Source organism: Vespa velutina, chromosome 1 (genome assembly GCF_912470025.1).
Source record: "Vespa velutina chromosome 1, iVesVel2.1, whole genome shotgun sequence".
Lineage (NCBI taxonomy): Eukaryota > Metazoa > Arthropoda > Insecta > Hymenoptera > Vespidae > Vespa > Vespa velutina.
Window position 1 is genome coordinate 8829993 of NC_062188.1, and position 19681 is coordinate 8849673.

The 19681-nt window shown below is 32.5% G+C and overlaps 1 protein-coding gene across 15 annotated transcripts in view; it reads left to right on the forward strand.

Moving 5' to 3' along the window:
- Positions 1–19681, forward strand: part of LOC124951706 (RNA-binding protein Musashi homolog Rbp6) — a 596819-nt gene that overhangs the window by 529786 nt on the left and 47352 nt on the right. For 14 of the 15 annotated variants that reach the window (XR_007101704.1, XM_047500522.1, XM_047500531.1 and 11 more), the window contains one exon: positions 18909–18991. The exons of the other annotated variant lie outside the window; for it this stretch is intronic. Coding sequence is in view for 13 of the 14 variants with exons in the window: in XM_047500522.1 (XP_047356478.1) it covers positions 18909–18991 (83 nt within the window). In the remaining variant the exon portion in view is untranslated. The remainder of the gene's footprint in view (positions 1–18908; positions 18992–19681) is intronic. 15 annotated transcript variants of the gene reach the window in all.

The following is a 19681-nucleotide window of genomic DNA, read 5'->3' on the forward strand; positions in this document are numbered from 1 at the left end:
CGGGTGAATTGTGATTTATATGTCCTAGTCCAATACGTTTGGATTATAGCGGATGTAATTAATAACCAGTACCATTCATTCCACAGAATTCACGTAGTTTTACATGATATATGTTAGAAACGATTATGAACGAATCAGTAATATTGAGACAATATAAATAACAAGGAAAGAGATAAAGATTACTATTTGAGTTTCGAAAAAATAAAAAAAAAAAGTAGAATTGAGGACCATAAGAGGAGGAAGATAAAGAAAAATCAGTTGCTAGAGAAAAAACGTTATCTCGTTACGTATCTCGTAAAGCGAGCAAGCGAGCCGGCACGATGATGTACGATTTTATCGTGGCTCGTAGAAAAAGTGATATCCGTGAGAGTCGCGATGTCAGGGGAGAAATGACAATGGACAGATAGACAGAAAGCAAGTCGGTGGTGGAGAAAGAAGGAAATGGAGAAGGGAAACGGAAAAAGAAAGGAAAAGAAAAGAAGAAAACTGAGCGAAGTAGGAGGATGAATAAGAGGAGTAGACGGATGAGGAAGCGGGTGGTAGAAGGAATAACTTGCAACACACGTCCACTCAATGGAAAGCTCTGGAAAGCAGCGATGTGGGGTATAAACCGCTATCACGGACTATAACCATCCGCGCCATAAACCTCAGCCTTGCTCCTGTAACGAGAATAATGCGTGCCGGTGAAGTACCCGCCTCTATTACGTTCGAAATCCCCAGAGCCTGTGGTTTCTGTTTGTCTGTCTGTCTGTCTGTCTGTCTGTCTCTGCCTCTCTCTCTCTCTCTCTCTCTCTATCTGTCTTTCTATTTCTGTCTGTCTGTCTGTCTGTCTGTCTATCTGTTTGTCTGTTTATCCGTCTGTCTCTTTGTCTCTCTCTCTCTCTCTCTCCCTCTCTTTTTCTTTTTTTCCGTTTCTCTTTCTATTTATCTATCTATTTATCTATCTTTTATTCTCTGTTACTCTATTTCTTTGCCTTTCTCTCTCTGTCTTGCATTTTTCTCATCTCAAGAAGCCTCGCCTCATCGCTCTCACGCACGTGATCCTTTTTTCGACTTTTCTATGTTTTCCTCCCATATTCATTACCATTCCCATTCCTTTAGACTTTTCTTCTTTCTACTTTTTTCCATTTATACTGCTAGAAAAGAGCGATTTATTGAAAGGGGACCAAACCATACAAGTTTGCCACTTTCATTCTTAGTTTATTCTACGAGCATAGCACATCTCTTTCGATTTAAATCCGACAATCTCATTTATTCCACTTGTTTTACATAAAAATTAAATAACAATCATGTTCATAAAAATGTTGTACGATTTAACGAAAATTTAATGAGAGTGCGTGTTATATGTAGATATACCTACATGCTTTTTCTATAACTTCATATTTAATGTCTGTTAACCGTGGTGCTAAATGCGATAAAATCATTTTTCTCGTGATACGTACGAGCTCAAGCGGATGGTAAATACTTGAAGGATTTTTCAGTTGTTTCCAAGAACTACATTTTGCAAGGCGACGGTAACGGATATCTCGAAGGAGCTACGCATAGAAAGAAAAAGAGAGAGATAAAAAGAAAGAGACCCTTCTTCACGTCAGAAGAGTAAGAAAGAGTAACGGAATGGAAAAGAAAAGAGAGAAAGAAAGAAACAATGAAATCCTCCGCATCACCGACCGATAATTGAACCGAATGGTTGTCCCTCTTCTTTTTCTTTTTTTCCACATCTTTTTCTCTTTTCCATTTTTCCCTGGTATTTCTCCCTCCGCACTGTAATCTAGTTATATGACGTTGCGTTCGATTCGCGATTCTCCTCGTGAAAACCAACAAGTTTTTCAACGTACGAGACTTTCAGTCTAGTAATATCTTGACGATAAAACCTTATTCAAATGGAAAAGAAAGAATGAAAGAAAGAAAAGGGAAAGAGACTGAGTTGAGAATGAAGGAAAAGAAAAGAGACAAAAGCCAATCTCATGATATCACAAGAACATTCATATTCGCGGAAAGCTTCTTTCGCAAATGGATCACGAGGCTAATTCTAGTATAGTAAAATGATCGCTCGAGAAAATACAAGGGAAAACTCGTGTAATAGTAACTTATTGTATTAAATTCTTATTTTCTTAATGGTTCGTAATACATAAAATTCATCTTGCGGCGGCTATTGTCTCGATACTTCACTACATTTTTCTCCCCAATTTCCGTAATACCGTAACTATTTTTAGTTTTCACCTTTATTCTTTATTTCTCGACGATAAGTAATTTTACCGTCATAAAAGTGCCGTCCCAATTGGCGTGATATATAGACTCTCTCGAAAAGATAGGGTAAGAGGAAATGTGGAATGGAGATAGGAATACTCGCATACACATCGAAGATTTTCATATTTGAGGAGCAGCTTCCCTCCTTTTATACTGTCACGTCAAAAGAGGTCGCTAGTTGCACATCTAGGACACCTCGTGGGTATCCCTTAGAGCTTCCTTTTATTGTCCCAATGCTGAGAGTCGATTCAAATCTCGCGAGTTCGGTACGTGTAAATCCGTATACGCCTTCGGGGTTGCAGGGATTCTGTTAGATGTTAAAGCGAAAGAAACCCTCGTCTTCTGCTTTCGGCAGAATTTCTGTTCCACCTATCTATCCGTATCTCTGTCTCTCTCTCTCTTTCCGTTTATCTTTTTCTGTCTCATACCATACCATCGACTTATCGGAACATCGACACTGGATCGAAGAAATAGTTGAAACTTTCTGATATATAGATATATTACCAAGTAAGACTCCACAACATAGCATTCTTTCTTTGGACCGATACAATAAAACTTACCCTGTAAATCAAAGCTCTTCTGTTGTACGGCCAGCTAGGTGTGCCTTCCCATTCTCACATATTTTATTGTTTCATAATAAAACTTTTCCCTCTTTTCGAAGAAAACGTGCTGTAGGTTTTAAGCAATGACGAAGAAAAAGAGAGACAGGAAAAAAAGAAGAAAGCGAAAATCTTCGAAGAAAAGTGCGTTACTAAAAGAGAAATGCGCTTTACGATCTTACAAATCTAATGGAGAGATAGTCCTCTTCTTTTCGTTTGTTTTTCGTTTATCAATGAAAACTTTTTTCACAAGACAAACGCTTAGTGATATCATCTATCTCATTTAGTATTTTTTTCTGAATGAAACAAAACATCGAAGTTAGTCGTATTTATATACATAATCAAGAACATATATAAAAAAGTAAAGTTTATTAGTATACATTCAATATCAACAACATAATCTCAAGGAAAACAAAGCTTATGTTAATAGTCTTCGCAACATAAATATTTCCTTCGAACGCTGATTGCGAGATTCATTATCTCGATGAACCTACGGATCGAGAAGCGTGTTCCAATTTTGTCAATATGAAATCGCTGATCCTCAACCCTGTTGTTCCTTGATTAAGAAGGGAAGAAGGTGCTTTATTATTGCTCATAATCAAGACAGTACAATGACGGAAAGAAAGTAATTCCGAAAAGATGCTGGCAAATATTTGCCGAGTCCCCTTCATCTATTTCCTATCTTTATCCTCGAGAATTTGATCGATTAAAGTCTGACCTTTCTTTCCGAACTTTGATGACTATTTCGAAGATAGAGAAAAAGAGTTAGTACCAAATTACGTAAAATCTTCATTAAAGAAGATACTTCATATTCATAAGTCCCATAGCAACTTACTTTCTCCGACTTCTTTTATCATTGAGGAAAAAGAAAAAAAAATCTCAAATAGATTCTAGCAAGAAAATTATCGGAAGATTTATAGATAAGACTTATTTATAATTTTCTTAGAAAGAAGCCAACATAGTTGCCTTTTACTCCTGTGTATTATGTAATGGCTCTGATAAAGCAACTTTTCTTTTCTTTCCTTTTTTCACACGTATACGATAATCGAATATATTATATGTGTAATCTTTCGAGAGTATCCATGCACTCTATTCACTTTTTGAAGGATAATAATAAATTATCATGATTTTGTAAACACCACAGTTTATATACAAAAAAGCTTCTATTTTTATTTCTTAGATATTATCTGATAAATACGATTTCTGAACGACTTGCGATGCTGAAAGAAAGTCGAATGGGGCCAAGTTGAGATCTTTCCCTTCTTCATTTTAAGAGAAAGAGAGGGAGAGAGAGGGGGGGAGAGAGAGAAAGAGAGAGAGAGAGAGAGAGAGAGAGAACGGCTGGCTCATGCACAGAAACGATGGATACCTTTAATAAAGAGGGATTCCGTTCAATTATATCTTATGGCATCGTTCGTGGTAGTAATGTCAACGACTGCTGAATGACGTGCCTACGTTGTTCACAATTTTTCGCATAAAATGATATATCAGTTAGATGGAATGAAAGGGAGAAAGTGGAAATGTCGATTCTATAAGAGAAATAAGACGAATATCCGTTCGGCAGATCGATAAATCTCGGTAAGCAGACGAAACTTTTTCCTTCGTCCTTCTATCGTTTCGATTTAAAACCACGAAGATATATTATTAAGAACGTTTGAACAAGAATGAAACGAAAATAAGGGCAGATTCTTTATTGATTAATATCTTGATTCTTGCTGCAATTTTCCCTTGTGTTCAATTGACAGGAAGAACTTCTTTAAGCAAAAATATATGCTTGTGTTAATAATGAGCCGGATGTTAAGCAAGCACGTAATTAATCGTTGACATGTAATTAATCATTTTTCGTTCCATGCTTCATCGAGCGTTTGCTCGCGCAAAGCTGATTATAAGCGTTAAAGGGATACCGTTTTATAAAGAAATTCTCTTTCGTGATTACAAAGGATATATCTTGGCACGGTGTCTGGGGTTTTGTTCCTAAATTTTAGTCTCTTTGATGCTACTGAGATTGCTTGGTTTCTTCTTAGCGATTCAGAATTATTGTATTTCTGTAACTTTAAATATAGAAATGTCTTATGCTTTTAATTAACTAGTGAATCGGATTCATAATAATCAACGTGCATACACCAAACTTAGAAGATATAATAGGCCGTTTTACAAAAATAGGAATTATTTTGTATTATTTTTATCCACATCCCTTTCAATATATTTAATGCATTATAACTGACTTTTAACATTAAACAACATATAGTATTATCCTTCCAAATGTAACTGGACAATAAAATATGTATTCATAATTTTATGATGATTATGTATTAATGATATTGATGAACATTAAAATAATTGTTAGTTCTGTTATTTTAAAAGTAAATTAACTGTTATTCTTGTATAAAAAAAAAATCCCGAAACTAGGATTTTGATAAAAGTTATATGGCATTGAGTAGGTATAAAAGACTTAAATACAATTAAACAAATAAATCTAATATCACAAATTATATATTAATATCAGTCTTAACAAAATAATTTTAAATTTTAAATTTTAAAACAAAAAATAAATTGAAACCTTCAAAAAATAATCAACATTTATTATCTACTTATTATTAGTTTTTTCTTTGGCAGCATTTTCTAGTGGTTTTGATTAAAAAAAAAAAAGAAGTTAATTATAATTTACATAGCAGTAAAATAGAATAATAATTACCAATAACCAACGCGAAATATATTTGAAATATAAACATATATTTTTTTTATATATGTTACATTTATCAATCTCATGGTTAATATTCAGTCGTCTGTCCCGCAAGTGATTGAGAACAGAGGCCTGAGAATTTTGTAGTTATAAGTTAAAAAATCTCTTTTAAATTATATTAAAATTTTTATAGTTGCAGAAAAGTTGAAACATATATAATTGTACCATATATATTTATAATATATATATATGTAATTGTAATATATATATTTTTTATATTTTTAAAAAATGACGCCTTCATGCCATCCCACACTCTCCCCTCTCTTACGTCCTCTATATTCATATTGTTTTGTGTTCAGTGCACAGAATTATCACAATTTATTTAAAAATGATAGTGGGCTTAATGTTCTTAATTTTTTCTTTCGGCCCAGATAGGAATGGGAAACTATCATCTTCGAACGAGACACCTCCTACAATTATACTGTATGTCTTGTTCTCTATAATAATATTGCAGATTTCAGCTTCAGTGATAATTTTTTTTTTTTTAAATAATAAGAGAAAGAAGATATATAATTATGGTTACTTATCAAAAATGACTTGCACAAAACGATTATTATGAGCTTGAATGGATCTACTATAGAACTTAAAAAAAATTTGAGAAGAGGCAATTCACCCAGCACTCCGTGTTATAGTGGAAATATCAATACTCCTTTGATGCGCTGTAGACACTGCTGTGTATCGTATACTATACGCAGTAAATTGATTGGTGTCAATGCCAGCTTTGCCTAACAGCGATTTTATTCAATGCCCAATGGTTTGTGATGATATTGGACCATGAAGTTTCGTTGTTGTGATAAATAAATTTTTTATTCCCTTTTTTCTTATTTCTTTTGTCTGCTCAACATATTTTTAAATGGCAGAGGTTACACAAAGGCTTGGTTTTCCCTTAAAAAATGGCAATATCAAAACTGAATTAAATGAGTCGGGTTTTGTAGTTTTTATTCGTTCCGTGATTTTAATTTTTATCTTTTTATTAGAGCTTTCTATGTTATCAATATTGATTAGTGCCAATGTTTATAACCTTTGAGCCGTTATCAATACTAATAATATTGCTACTATTTCATTGAATTTTTTTAATTTTAATCTTCCAGATGAGTGAAGTTTATCAATATAATCTAGTACCAATGCTACATCTCATATGCTTTCATATCTTGATTTAGTTGACTTTAATTTAAAACTACTTTTTAGAAAACAGGACATCAATCCATCTTCATTGATATTGTATATTGAATTCAAGGAAATTGTTGATCGAGTAGTGTTCAAGGTATTATAATTTGCGCCGTTATTAAGACGATTCCTTAAAAAACTATTAATATCTGTTGTCTTTGCATTAAATAAGTCGACCTTTCTTAGATAACAGAAGTCCTACCAACGTTTAAGGCTGCACTCGTACTGCTTTAATGTAGACACAGTAATAGACTTTATTATAATGTCGGCAGTATTTTCTGACAATCCTCTCTTTAAATAACCAGTTCTGATAATTAGCCGACCATTAACGAAACATAGGATGCTAGCGGATGATTTCTGGATCCGCAAGGAGACTGTAACAAATTAATATTAGGATTGAAAATAATTATAAGTCCAACGAGGAAAGATGTAAAACGGGTACCAGGATTGCGTAGACTATAATGACACTACCAGTATACCTTCAACTTATTCATTGATAATTTTTCTAAAAGTACGCGATATAAGTGCAAATGGCGAAAATGTATAAAATTTTTTGTTTTTCCATAATACAATAAACGCATCTACTGGTTTTGCTTCTGAATCTGAGTATCTAGAGTAAAAACTCTTTACACTTTTTATTTATTCACGAGGAAAATAAGTCTACTGAGAAGGGATCTAATTGATTTTCAATTTGGTTAAACGCAGGTCTGTTTAGTTCCCACTTCGAATCAATGTTAAGATTACGCATCTGCCTCTGTATTCTCAATTGAAGGAATATATGATGCCTTTATCCATATTTTCCTTTCTTCATACCATTTCCAGATGTTTCCCGCAAATTCACTGAAATGCTGAAACTACACACCTCCAGCTTTATTCACGTAGGAAATAGCTGTCATATTGTTAAGCCGAAGTAAAATTTCACATTGCGATAATTTCGCTGCAAAACATTTTAACGCGAAACAAGCAGCGAGTAATTCCAAGTAATTTATATGATTTTTCCTTTCTTGTTCATTCCAAAAACAAAAAACTCATTCATTACAAAAACAATCCCAGCTTCATAGAGATGAGGCTGAAAAAATTATTATAGTGTATATTTAGGTTTTGATAGAACATGAACCAACTTTTGCGTTTGTTTTCCACTAGCTCAGATCTTCGAGTACAGGTTTAGCAATTAAGATATAACGTCGTAATTTCCCCCGTTGAATTTTAACGCAAAGAATTTCTGCCGTTCTAACCGTTTACAATGAATAAATCAGTAGGCTACTGTTGGACCAGGTAATGTCAATATTCCTAAGAATTGTTCAAATTTCTTAATTTTATTAAAGTTTTTCCGATCTTAAACTTGATAATTTATTATATTTTCTTTTCTGTTAGATTTAAAGAATAATTATACGAATCAATAATAAACTCCAGATATTTACATTTCTGATCTGCAGTTAAAGTACTTTTTCTATAATTTATAATGAAGCCTAAGTATTGAAATTTTTCAACAGCTTTTTTCATGTTTTGTTCGCAGGCGGTCTTTGATTTATAAATAAAAAGAAAATCATCTAAATATAATACTAATAATATTCCTTATATAATTCTAATAAATGATACTAGTTCATTAACTACAGGCTTCATTATCTTAGTGAAAATGTATGGGTTAGTGCAAAGACCAAACAATAGACATGTAAATTGATATATTTTTCTCTTAAATATAAATTTAAGAAACTTCTTATATTTTTTGTAAATAGATACAAAAAAATAGGCATCTTTTAAGTCTAATGAACTTAAAAAATCTCCACAAGATAGTAAGCTTAAAGCGGATCGAATATACTCTATCTTAAAGTATCTATTCTCAATGAATTTATTTAACTCTTTCAAATTAAAAATGAAACACTTTGAACCATCTAGTTCTGGAACGAGAAACTATGATGAGATGAATTGTCCTTCGCATTCTTCATATTCCTCAATAGCACCTTTTCTCAGAAGTTTATCAACTTCTATTTGTATTTTTTCCAAATCCTTAACAGAAAAATTTTTTTCTTTTGAAAGATTTTATTACTGAAGTAATTTTATAAAAGGGATTTTATATCCATTAATATAACTTAGTATGTATTTATCAGTGGTTATGTTTTTTCCATCTTTCCTTGAAATAACCTAAACGATCTGCTACTTTTATCTTAGTTAACTCCTTGATAATGATCGGCTCGTCACACGTGAGTTCGAGATGGGCTTTGAGATGTCCTCGATCTAAATTTTAGTTGGTAACATTTCTGCTGGTGACCCACCTGAAGATAGCTCGCAGGTGGTGGCTTAATGTTTCCTTGATCCCAACCTTTTTATGCTGTTTTTTGTGGAGGCTTTTCTTTTTTATCTGCGCATGATTTTTCAATTTCTTTCATATCCTTAACCTTATCTTTATGGTTGTCACCATAAAGCCATTCATTTGAAAGCATGTTTTCTGCTATCGGCTTTATATTTTTATATAATTATGATGTAATAAAGGATTTTCTTGCTACTATTCGTTGGTAGTAGACATCAGCTAGAATTTGCCCAACATGGCTTATATAGTCTGTAAATAAATCTTCATCCAGTTCTTCTTCCGGTTGATCAATTACCGTAGAGACCGCGGTACCTAAAGCAGCCATGGCAGTACCTACACAATTTTGTGTCTAGAAAATGCTCATCTCATTTTTTTTTCGATGTTTGAGAGTAACAGCATTATTTCTGGATTTATTTTAAGTGCTTCAGTATAAAACTCGCCTTTTCTATTGTACGATTTTAGAATCTCTTTTTTGTTCTTTTCCGGAAAACCAGTGTTTTTCCATTTTAACCAGGAATTTTTTAACTCTGGATGATATTTAACCTCTTTGAATTTGCATTCATTCGCGTCCATACCCAGCATCATTAAAACATTGCCGTTTCCATTCCATCTTTAAATACAATGCTTGGCGTATCTTTAAATACAATGCTGGTATTAATTTCATTCTCTACGATCACTTTTTGTGATGAATTATTCTCCTTGTTCTTAGCCTCTAAGAGATTGAGAATATATATAGGATTAAAGAATCAAAACACTTGTTGTGCATTTGTGATAGTGTTCTTATTGATTTAGATCACAATGATTCAATTTTATTATCCAGTATGGACAAGGCAAAACCGTGTGGGCTTGCCTATCTCAACTTTCGTATGGAAAGATGAGATTTAATTAAATATTCATGAGGTTAAAATAATGTACTTACCAGTTTTCCTATTATTGTTAGCTGAGTCTGATGTAATCTGTTCTTTTTGAACACTTACTAAAGACTATACAACCTTTGTTAGATTATTCAGTTGACTCTGCAGTTGATCCATCTTTTCCTCCTTTCGACGCTTCGAATGATGATAATCTCGCGATCTGGACCTTGATCGCTTTTTTTTCTTTTCACCTGATATTTTACATATATAATAATCGACAATAATATGGATTTTAGTTTATTATATTTCTTTGTTATACGAACAAACGTTATGACGCTTCGGCACAACGAAAGAACATAAATATAGTGAGGGTAAGAGAATGCAAAGTGTGAGATGACGTGGAGGCATCATTTTTTAAAAAATATATATTAAATATTGTAAGTTGTAGGTATGACAAGCATGACTACAATATTATCATCGAGGACGAGACATATAGTATAATTTACATTAAATGAAAGTTATTAAACACAATATACTTGTAAGATAACACTTATAAAGGTACTGAAAAATTATATGGCTTAACATGTACTTACCAAAGTGATATACTATCGTGTAGATCACACAAGACGGAATGAACAAAAATGGCGGCTCGTTCCCAAATTTATGAGGCGTACTAACTTCCCTTCAAACTCATTCATTCCAAGTGACTATTTCACTGAGACCATATATGGCATTACAATGCAAATAATTTTAACATCAGGTAACTGATAATTAAAAGTTAGGAGAAAGTTTAATGATATTAGTTATCAATAAAATAAAATTTAATAAAATAAATAAAATTATTGTTTATATTAATGACTAACGTAAATTAGTTACAACATGTAAAATGTATATATAATACTAAAATTATTTTGTGATGGTATATTGTAAGTTAAATTCTGGATTTACGATACAGCAATGAACTGAGAATTTCTTATTTATAAAATAATTATTGATAATAAATACATAATTTTGCCCATTTTTCAATATTTATCTATATACTGTCAATTATTATTTTCCTCTGTATCGAAGATATAATCTACTTAAAATTATTTAAGAATAAAAAATTAAAAGCGACAATAAATATCTATTTTTGTTAAACCAATTATATATATATACATATAAGAATTATTTAAAATAAAGTGACGGTCAGAATACGTTTGAGAGTTTTTTCTCTTGCCTCATTTGATCATTAGCAAAGATATATTGGAGTTTTGACGTCAGGTGGATGAATTCATATAGCGGCAGCGTAATTTGCAGCACAGTTTCGCCTAATCTTCGTACAACTCCTTTCACTCTGTCTCTCTCTCTCTGTCTCTCTCTCTCTCTCTCTCTCTCTCTCTTTCTCTCTGCTTCTTGACGACTTAAGTACCTCAATTTGGTTCGTTCGTTTAATCTCCTTCACGAAGGAAGCAAGCCGAGGAAGAAACGTTAGCGAAGGAGATTCGAAGGATAGAGGGTGGCGAGACTGTAGGAGAAGAGAAACCGGCGAATGCTGCCAACACGAAGCTGCATGCTAAGCGAAACGCCAGTCGCGTTAAAATGCACTTTGCAATTCCGTGTATCTCCGGTAATGTCTGACAAGCGTTTTACAAAAAGGGCCTAATTTAGCTCGAGAAACTTACACCTAATTAAGTGAGATCAATTAACGTCTTCTGGAGAAGCCACTGCGCCTTGTGCTTCGAGCCACGAGATTATACTTGACTTTTTTCTTATTGATGCTTCAATAAAAACGTCGAAACTTCAAGAATTTCTCAATGAAGTTTTGTTTGTCATCGTTAACTAATAGATATTAGAAATAATAGATTCTCTTATTAATATTATTGTAAATAATATTCTCTGCTATTTTATATTTCACGCATTTAATTTTTCATTCGTCGTTAGAAAAGAGAAAGTAAAATGATATTTGAAAATATTTCGTTTATCGAAGTTTCTTCATTTATTTTCCCATATATTTCAATACGTTTTATTCATTCTAACATCTATAGCAAAGAATTTTTATTGTCAATGAATTAATTCACTTGGAAATTTTAGTACTGATCGATGTTCATAGAAGTAATATATTCACATATAAAAGTTTTAAAAGATCCATTAGAAAAATATGACACACTGAGAGTCGGAACGCCTGAGAATCACTGCAGAATCTCAATACTGTGGTTAGCATTGTAAATCAACAAGTTGATATCTATTACTTGATCTAGCTGATACTGCATGGATCGTTATGGCAACATTAGTATACCGATTATAGCAATACGAAATTTAGTTTCTACATTTGGAACATGAAATATGGCTACGGATATCAGTGAGATATTTCAAATACTAATTATCTTGACATTTATTACGAAACTATTCGTAATTGAAGTATTTTTAAAGATCATTTAAAAGTTTAATTTCTTAAATAAATGTGATTTTTTAAAAGATTCGATCGAATAAGATATTTAATTTTAACTCACTGACGATAGTCTTTCAAGTTTCGACATTTAATTCGTTAGTTAGCGCTACGACGAACTATGGTTCGACTAAACGCGAGATTAACTAGAACGTATTCCGACATGCTATCGTTTCGAAAGTTCGTACCGGATCCGGGAATACGTCCGTTCCGGTAATCCGGCCGCGAATCGCGATTTCGCGGGTGGCAAAGCGAGCGCTGAGCACGCCGGAAACTCACCGAGAAGAGGGGTGGATCTGCGATATTAGCACAGCCGCTCGTTAACGCGCTAATCTCGCGCATTTAATGCCCAACCAATCAGTGAGCTTAACGACGTTCGTATATCGAGAAGCGAAAATCTCTTCCCTTTCCCTCTCAATACTTGGCATATCGAATGATAAGATCTAAATTTTCAAGTACTTTATATATATATATATATATATACACGCAATATATGCAGAATATCCCAGAATAACTGGGAAATATTTTAGAGGTGGCTTTCGAATATCAAAATAATAAAAAAAAATTCATATAAACATATATCCTATTTGACTTTGTCTTCGATTTTTACTTGTGAGATTATTTGAAATTCAGCTTCTATAAAACGTACATTGACAATGTTGAAACTCTTCAGTGTGAAAGAATTGAATAAAGTTTCCAGCAAATTCGAGCAACATCTGGACATACGGAAAGAATAACACAATCTTTGGTAAAACGTCTGCGGGCATGTATTCACATGCGAGGTCATTTCCAACATCTTCTATGAAAGTAAGCAGATAGAGTTTGTTGAAAATCAAATCCGTTATAGTTTGAAAACAAAATCAAATAAGAAATATATTGAAATGAAATTTTGTTATTGTATATTTTTTTTATTACTGAAGTTAACGTCAATATATTTTCTACTTGTTCAAGATATTAGTCTATATACATCTGATCTATCTTTCTCTTTCTTTAATTACGAATCTTCTTCAAGAAAACGCATATACGTTCGCAAAGCAGAGCCGATACTTATCACGATTCCAGCACCTAACGCCTTGATCACTGTTTCAGAAACTTGAATTATCATCGTTCCTGCCAAGAGGGTGATTAGGTTCATGCTGAGAGAGTCGGGACAAGTTGTAAATTAGTTTCGCGTGGAGTTGATTATTGCCAGAGCGCATTCGGTAATTGGGTTTTAAGATGTGCTATGCAGTTCATTGATTATTATAAATTTATAATACTTGCGATATAATATGAATAGTTGTGTAAATTAACATCGCAATTAAAACGTTTAGTTTAGTTACTGTCTCTGGATTCGTGATATCAATGAAAGCTCATAATCATCATTACGTTTCTTTGAAATTGCCTAGAGTTTCCGCTTTTAGGTGTGATTGCAACAGTGACGCCATTAGAAATAAATGAATTCATGGGACTGGTTGGGAGCACGATCGAACGGAAACTAAGAGTGACGAGTGAGTCGGCAGAAAGAATAAGAAAGAGAGAGAGAGAGAGAGAGAGGGAGAGAGAAATAAAGTAAGAAAGAGAGAACGGAGGTCTAAGCCGTATCCATTTACAAGTTTCAAATCGTTCTGCCAGCGTGCCTTTTGAGAAGAACCTTTTACTACTCTCAATGCACGGTAAAATTCTAAAACGCGCTTACCAGCCGCCTGGCATTTAAACGTTAACATGCTCGCTTGGTACAATGACGGGGTCGCATTATACTCGAGAGTTAGAGGGACGTAGTAGAGAAAAGAGAAAGAGAGAAAGAGACCAAGGGGTCGACAGTAAGAGTCGAGACCAGAAAAAGATGGAAAAAGTTAAAGTTCGAAGATGGCGTCGACGCGCGCGAACGAAGCGAAAGAAGCTATCCCTCTTCCTCTCACAAACCCTCCTCCCTTTTTTCTTTTCTCCATAGTCGGCCGCTACACTTCGGATTGTCGAGAGATGCATTTTACCTACGGCATCTGGTATTTAATCGCACGATCGATCGGGAAACAATGGAGTCGAGCTCCTCTTTAATTTCTTATCGCATTACGCCTTTCACTAGTAGATCCTTTATTTATCGTTCCTTTATAAAACGATGCATTTCGACACAAAAGGATGGCGTAAGTAATAAAAATGACAAAGAACACAAAGACGCATCGTAATGCATAAATTTATTGTGATTCCATACCATTACGATCGTTTATGGATCATTTAAGAAAGTTTTTTGGTGTTACGACAATGATAGTAGAAAAGACTCGGAGTCCGGGTCTAATATCTCATGATATGTTTTTTATTGAAATGAAAACGTCTAAGATTTGACAAGACGTTCAACAGCTGAGCACGCATTTTTTCTTATTAGTTGTTATACGAAAAACGATCGTCTAGCACTATCTCTCTCATGTCTAGCCTCTCTTTTTCTTTTTTTTTTTGTACAGCACTGGGTGAAAATAAATTTTTTCGCATGGTCATACCATACAAATAAATTACTTTATAAAAATTCGAATTCGAAAGGCACATTTCCTCTTAATGAATTTTATTGAGATTCCTTTAGATCTCTGACTACATCCTTCCGATCTCTTCTCTTTCTTATGCTTTCTTGATTATACTTCCTCATTTTCGAGACTATAAAGGAATTCTTTGGGATCGTGGAATGGGTATGGTAAATTGATAATTTCTTTCTTTTTTACGTTATACCGCGTGAAAGTTATAACATTGTCATAAATTTTCAAAGTCTTCTTATGAGAAAAAAGAAAAATTCGAAAATACATTGTTCAATTAAAAGGCATGTTATATCGGGATAAGAAATTCCATGGCTGGAAATTCCATAGCTCCAGCTTAGATCTAGACTATATAAGGTACTTGGTAGACTTCAGCGCGGGAAGTAGTTAAACGTTACCGGTGTCAGAGCATGGCCTTTGTACGAGGCGAGTGCTTGTGCTCTACGGAGTTAGCTGACTGGCGAAGTACTATAAATTACATAAATGAAGTAAGCCCCTTCCTCGTTCAAATGGACGTCTTGCCAAGTTTATAACTTAATCACCAGCGCTTCCCATAGTATAGGAGATGGTCGGGTGGTTGAAGAAAAGTACAAAACGGAGAGAGCAGAAAAAGGACAGGAATTGTGGTAAGAGTAGGCAATGAGTGCGAGGAAAGGAAGAACCGAAAGTGGCAACATGAAGAATGATTTTGATCGTCAGATAATTCAACCAGTCTTATGTTTTTTGTCCAAGAAATCTACTTTCTTATGAAAGATCAACACAAACGTTTAAACGATTTTAAACATATAAAACTTAACGAAAACTGATGATCCTTTTCAAAAAAAAAATTAAGAAAGCAAAATACGGTTTTTCTTTTATGAACTGTAGTTTCTTTTTTTTTGTTTCTTACTCTAAGTAATATAGCTCTAACGAACAATAATTATCACGAAGAATGTCTATTTGTCATCTCTCACCGTTGGAGCTTTGCTGACCATTGAATTCCTTTAATTACGAGTCATCTATCAAAATTTTGCAGAAGTACGAAAAAATGGACTTTGGATAACGGGATTCGACGGATTTCTGGATTTCGCGTACATTATTCAAATTACTTTTTTTTGTACGTACGTTTATTTCTGCTTTTTATTTTCACTTATAAAATAAAAGAAAAAGATACACATAGTTCTATAAAAATATATAAAAATAATAACAATTAAACGGAAATATATTACAAGCTATTAGCTCTGGGTGAGCACTTGCATCCTAATGCTATTTTTGATCTAGCATTGCACTTAATGCTGTAAATATTTATGAAAATGAAATGGAGATAATAATATGAATATTACAATATTATTTGCGATATTGAAAGTATAAAAAATGCAAATAAAGAAAAACTACATAATCAGTCTCTAATAGTTGGAAAAGAAATTTATCTATGAATGTACATCAAAATACTAAATATGATGAAATCTTAGATTTTTTTTATATTATAATCATTTTAAATATTTATAACCATCAATATTTCTTGATATTTTTCTTAGAATAGAAATTAACTGATATTTAAAATGCATTTCATTGTAATTTATAGACATATTGTTATTATATCTGAATTTCGGTATCGATTTAATTGAATTTGTTAGAGATATGTGGCACTGAATTTTATATGCTTGTTTGTATGTTCGTTATGTATCTATTTAGTTTTTCGTTTAGTTTTTTATTTTTTTTAGATATTATAGACTATTTCTAAATTTCTGTCATTAGGTAAGCCCGTGCCGTTGTTAATAGTTTTTGTAATTTCACCCTGCTTTATTGAATTTGTATTTTATAGTTGGCATTTGTTTATCTATTTTAAGAAGATTTGGATTTTCTGTTAATATGTCTATTAGAGCTCTATTTAGTAGATCTGATGGACAGATTTTGCCCATATATCTAGTAGAGCTCTGTAATTATTGTCATAGTCTAATGTATTTAAAATCCCTTGTCCGTATAAATTGTGAAATTTGAGTCTGTTAGACGGATGTTCACATAGAAATTTTTCTTAGGAAAGAATGGAACTACCAATCTATAAGAATTTATTTTCTAGAGGATTTTATTTTCGATATATCAATATTATAATCCTTTTTTCTTTTATTGTTAGTGAAATTAATAATAGAATGGTTTTGAATGGTTTTTAACGTTTAGATCACCAGCTAACAAAACATAATTTTTGACATCTTCAAGATGCAGTGCTTCTAATAAGATTTTTAATTTTATTAGGAATTCTATTTTACAAATACCGACTAAATATGTCGCTACGAGATAAAGCTTGTTATTATTTTGAATATTAATTTCTATTATCAATTTTTTAAGGCTAATACAGTTTTTGATACATTCTTTTTGGAAGGATTTCTATTTAATATCTTCTCTAATTAATATTGCCGTTTCGCCATTTTGTTCAACATTGAACCTGTCATTCTTTATCATGTTATAATTTTTAAACCTAAGTATGTTTTAGGTTTAATTCCGTTTCATATAGAAATACGAAGTCCGGTTTGTTAATTTCAATGCAATCCAGAAGTGATATTCTTCTCTCTTTTGTTATAATAGAATTAATATTGATAGAAATGATTTTTAATTTCTCAATTCTATTAGTGATATATTTTGATGATTGCTACTTTGATTAATCATTTCATAAAGCGTCTATGTCGAAAACTAAATAATTTGTTCGCTACGACTGTGTTGTTAATGCTGTTCATATTTTTAATTTTTTGGGCATGTAACTGCCCTTATTCTCATCAATTTTTTGTTTTATTTCCTTAAGCTTTAGATATTCTTCGTATGAAGCGGATTGAACAAAACTTTTACAGTTTGTGCAATATCCACTACTGTGCAATTTGCACTGCTGTTGTCACATGACGCGAGCGGTATTGTCCTGGATTGTATTTAACGTTGCATCTGTATTTCAGATTGCAATTTGTTGTCACGTGTTCTAATCTTCCACATTATACACTATATTTTCATGTATTTTTTCCCTTATTATAATGTTATTCGATTATAATCGAATGTAAGAGAATTTTAATTTTTTTAAGATTATTTATTTTACTATCTACAATTAATTGCATTATAAAAATTTGTTTTCCAATATTTACTCTTTTGTGTAGGATTTTATAACGATAGCGAACTTATTTATTCTGTTTACTTCAGCCAAAATTACTTTCGGGTTAAAATCACCTTTTAAATTCTTTAATAGTGGTGGGTTTTTCTATTCTAGAAGTTACAGTATTCAATGTTATTTCTTTTGAGTAATTCACGAATCTGTTTATATTCTTCTAAGTTTATATTCGTCCTACATACAAAAGGTCTTCATTCACACTGATTTTTTCTTAACCATACAATTTTTTATATTATTTGTTTTAAGAGTGTCTATAGTTAATTTACCTGATTTATTTTATATATTAAAAGGCAGTAATTTAACAAATTTTATTTCGGTGTTTTCTTCGTCTATACGAGTGTTTTTCGGATTTGTTATCCTTTTCGTAGTTTTCAAGGGATTGGCTCTTTTTAATTATAGCCGACTGAGTCGGAGATTTTAGAGATTGTACTCTAACCTTTAAGCTATACAAGAATCCAGAATCTCCTCCATTCCTTCGTAAGTTAAGATGCCTACAATTTTTGCTGAAGTTTCCTTCGTTAAGGAAACATTAACTTCTGCTTATTTTAAGTCACATCGTACACTGTATTTCTATAACTCGCACTTCGAAAATAACTCGAGTCTGAATTACTAGCTGCGAGAGAAACACGTCACAATGGAACCGAGATTAAAATCATCCATAGAGTAATGCAAAGTTTTTAATAACCAGTGATACTTAATTAAATTACGACTTTTGGCTGATTTCCGTCTTGCTGAACATTTCTTTTTTTCTATTTGTACATCTATGCAAGCGAAATAAATTATCTGGGTAATCACTTGAATTTTTTTTTTATCAAATCAATCACACTTTAATGTATATCCGTTGTTGATTAACAAGCTTTATTTTTTAACGTGTAACTTTATCATTTTCACGTTATAAATAATTTTATTAATCGGTTATATTTTTCTGTTTCAGGCTTTGGCTTCGTCACATTTCAAAGTGAGGATGTGGTCGACAAAGTCTGTGAGATTCATTTCCACGAGATTAACAACAAAATGGTGAGTTGCCAACCTGGCAACAAAGCTTCGTTCGTCGTTGGTCAAAGAGCTTTTCTTTTCTCATTCAACAAACCTGCGCACGTGGCATTAAACAGTATTTACTTTCTTTTTTTCGTCAACGGATAAATATTCGGAAGGAATTAATTTTTCGTATAATCGAAAAGGACCCCGCTGGTTCTATTTGCATTTGACGCTCACGCAGGAGAACAAGAGCATAAGCTGAATTAGATCAAACGTGAACAAAGACGATAAGGGTTTTCTAGAAACATACTCTATCATAGTAGATTTTCTGATGGACGTTTTCATTTATTCGTCCCGATTCTAGAACGATAATGAGAATGATTGATGCCACCTGGGCGGATCGAGGAGTACCATATTCAAGTAGAAATGGAACTTTTTCGATTCAAAGATTAATTAAGATATGAAAAAAATTGTTTTAATGTTTCATTTTCATAAATATTAAAATCTACATCTGTGCCATATATATATATATATATATATATATATATATATATATATATATATACGAGTAAATATCTACATAAATAAACATAAAAAAGAATTTATTCCTAGATAGTTTCAGTCTATTTTTACAGAGTTACATTCTTACTTGATCTACAGTAACAATTAATACTTGTATAATAGTAGTAATAGTAACAGTAGTGCCGACGAAAATAACAAGAGAAAAGA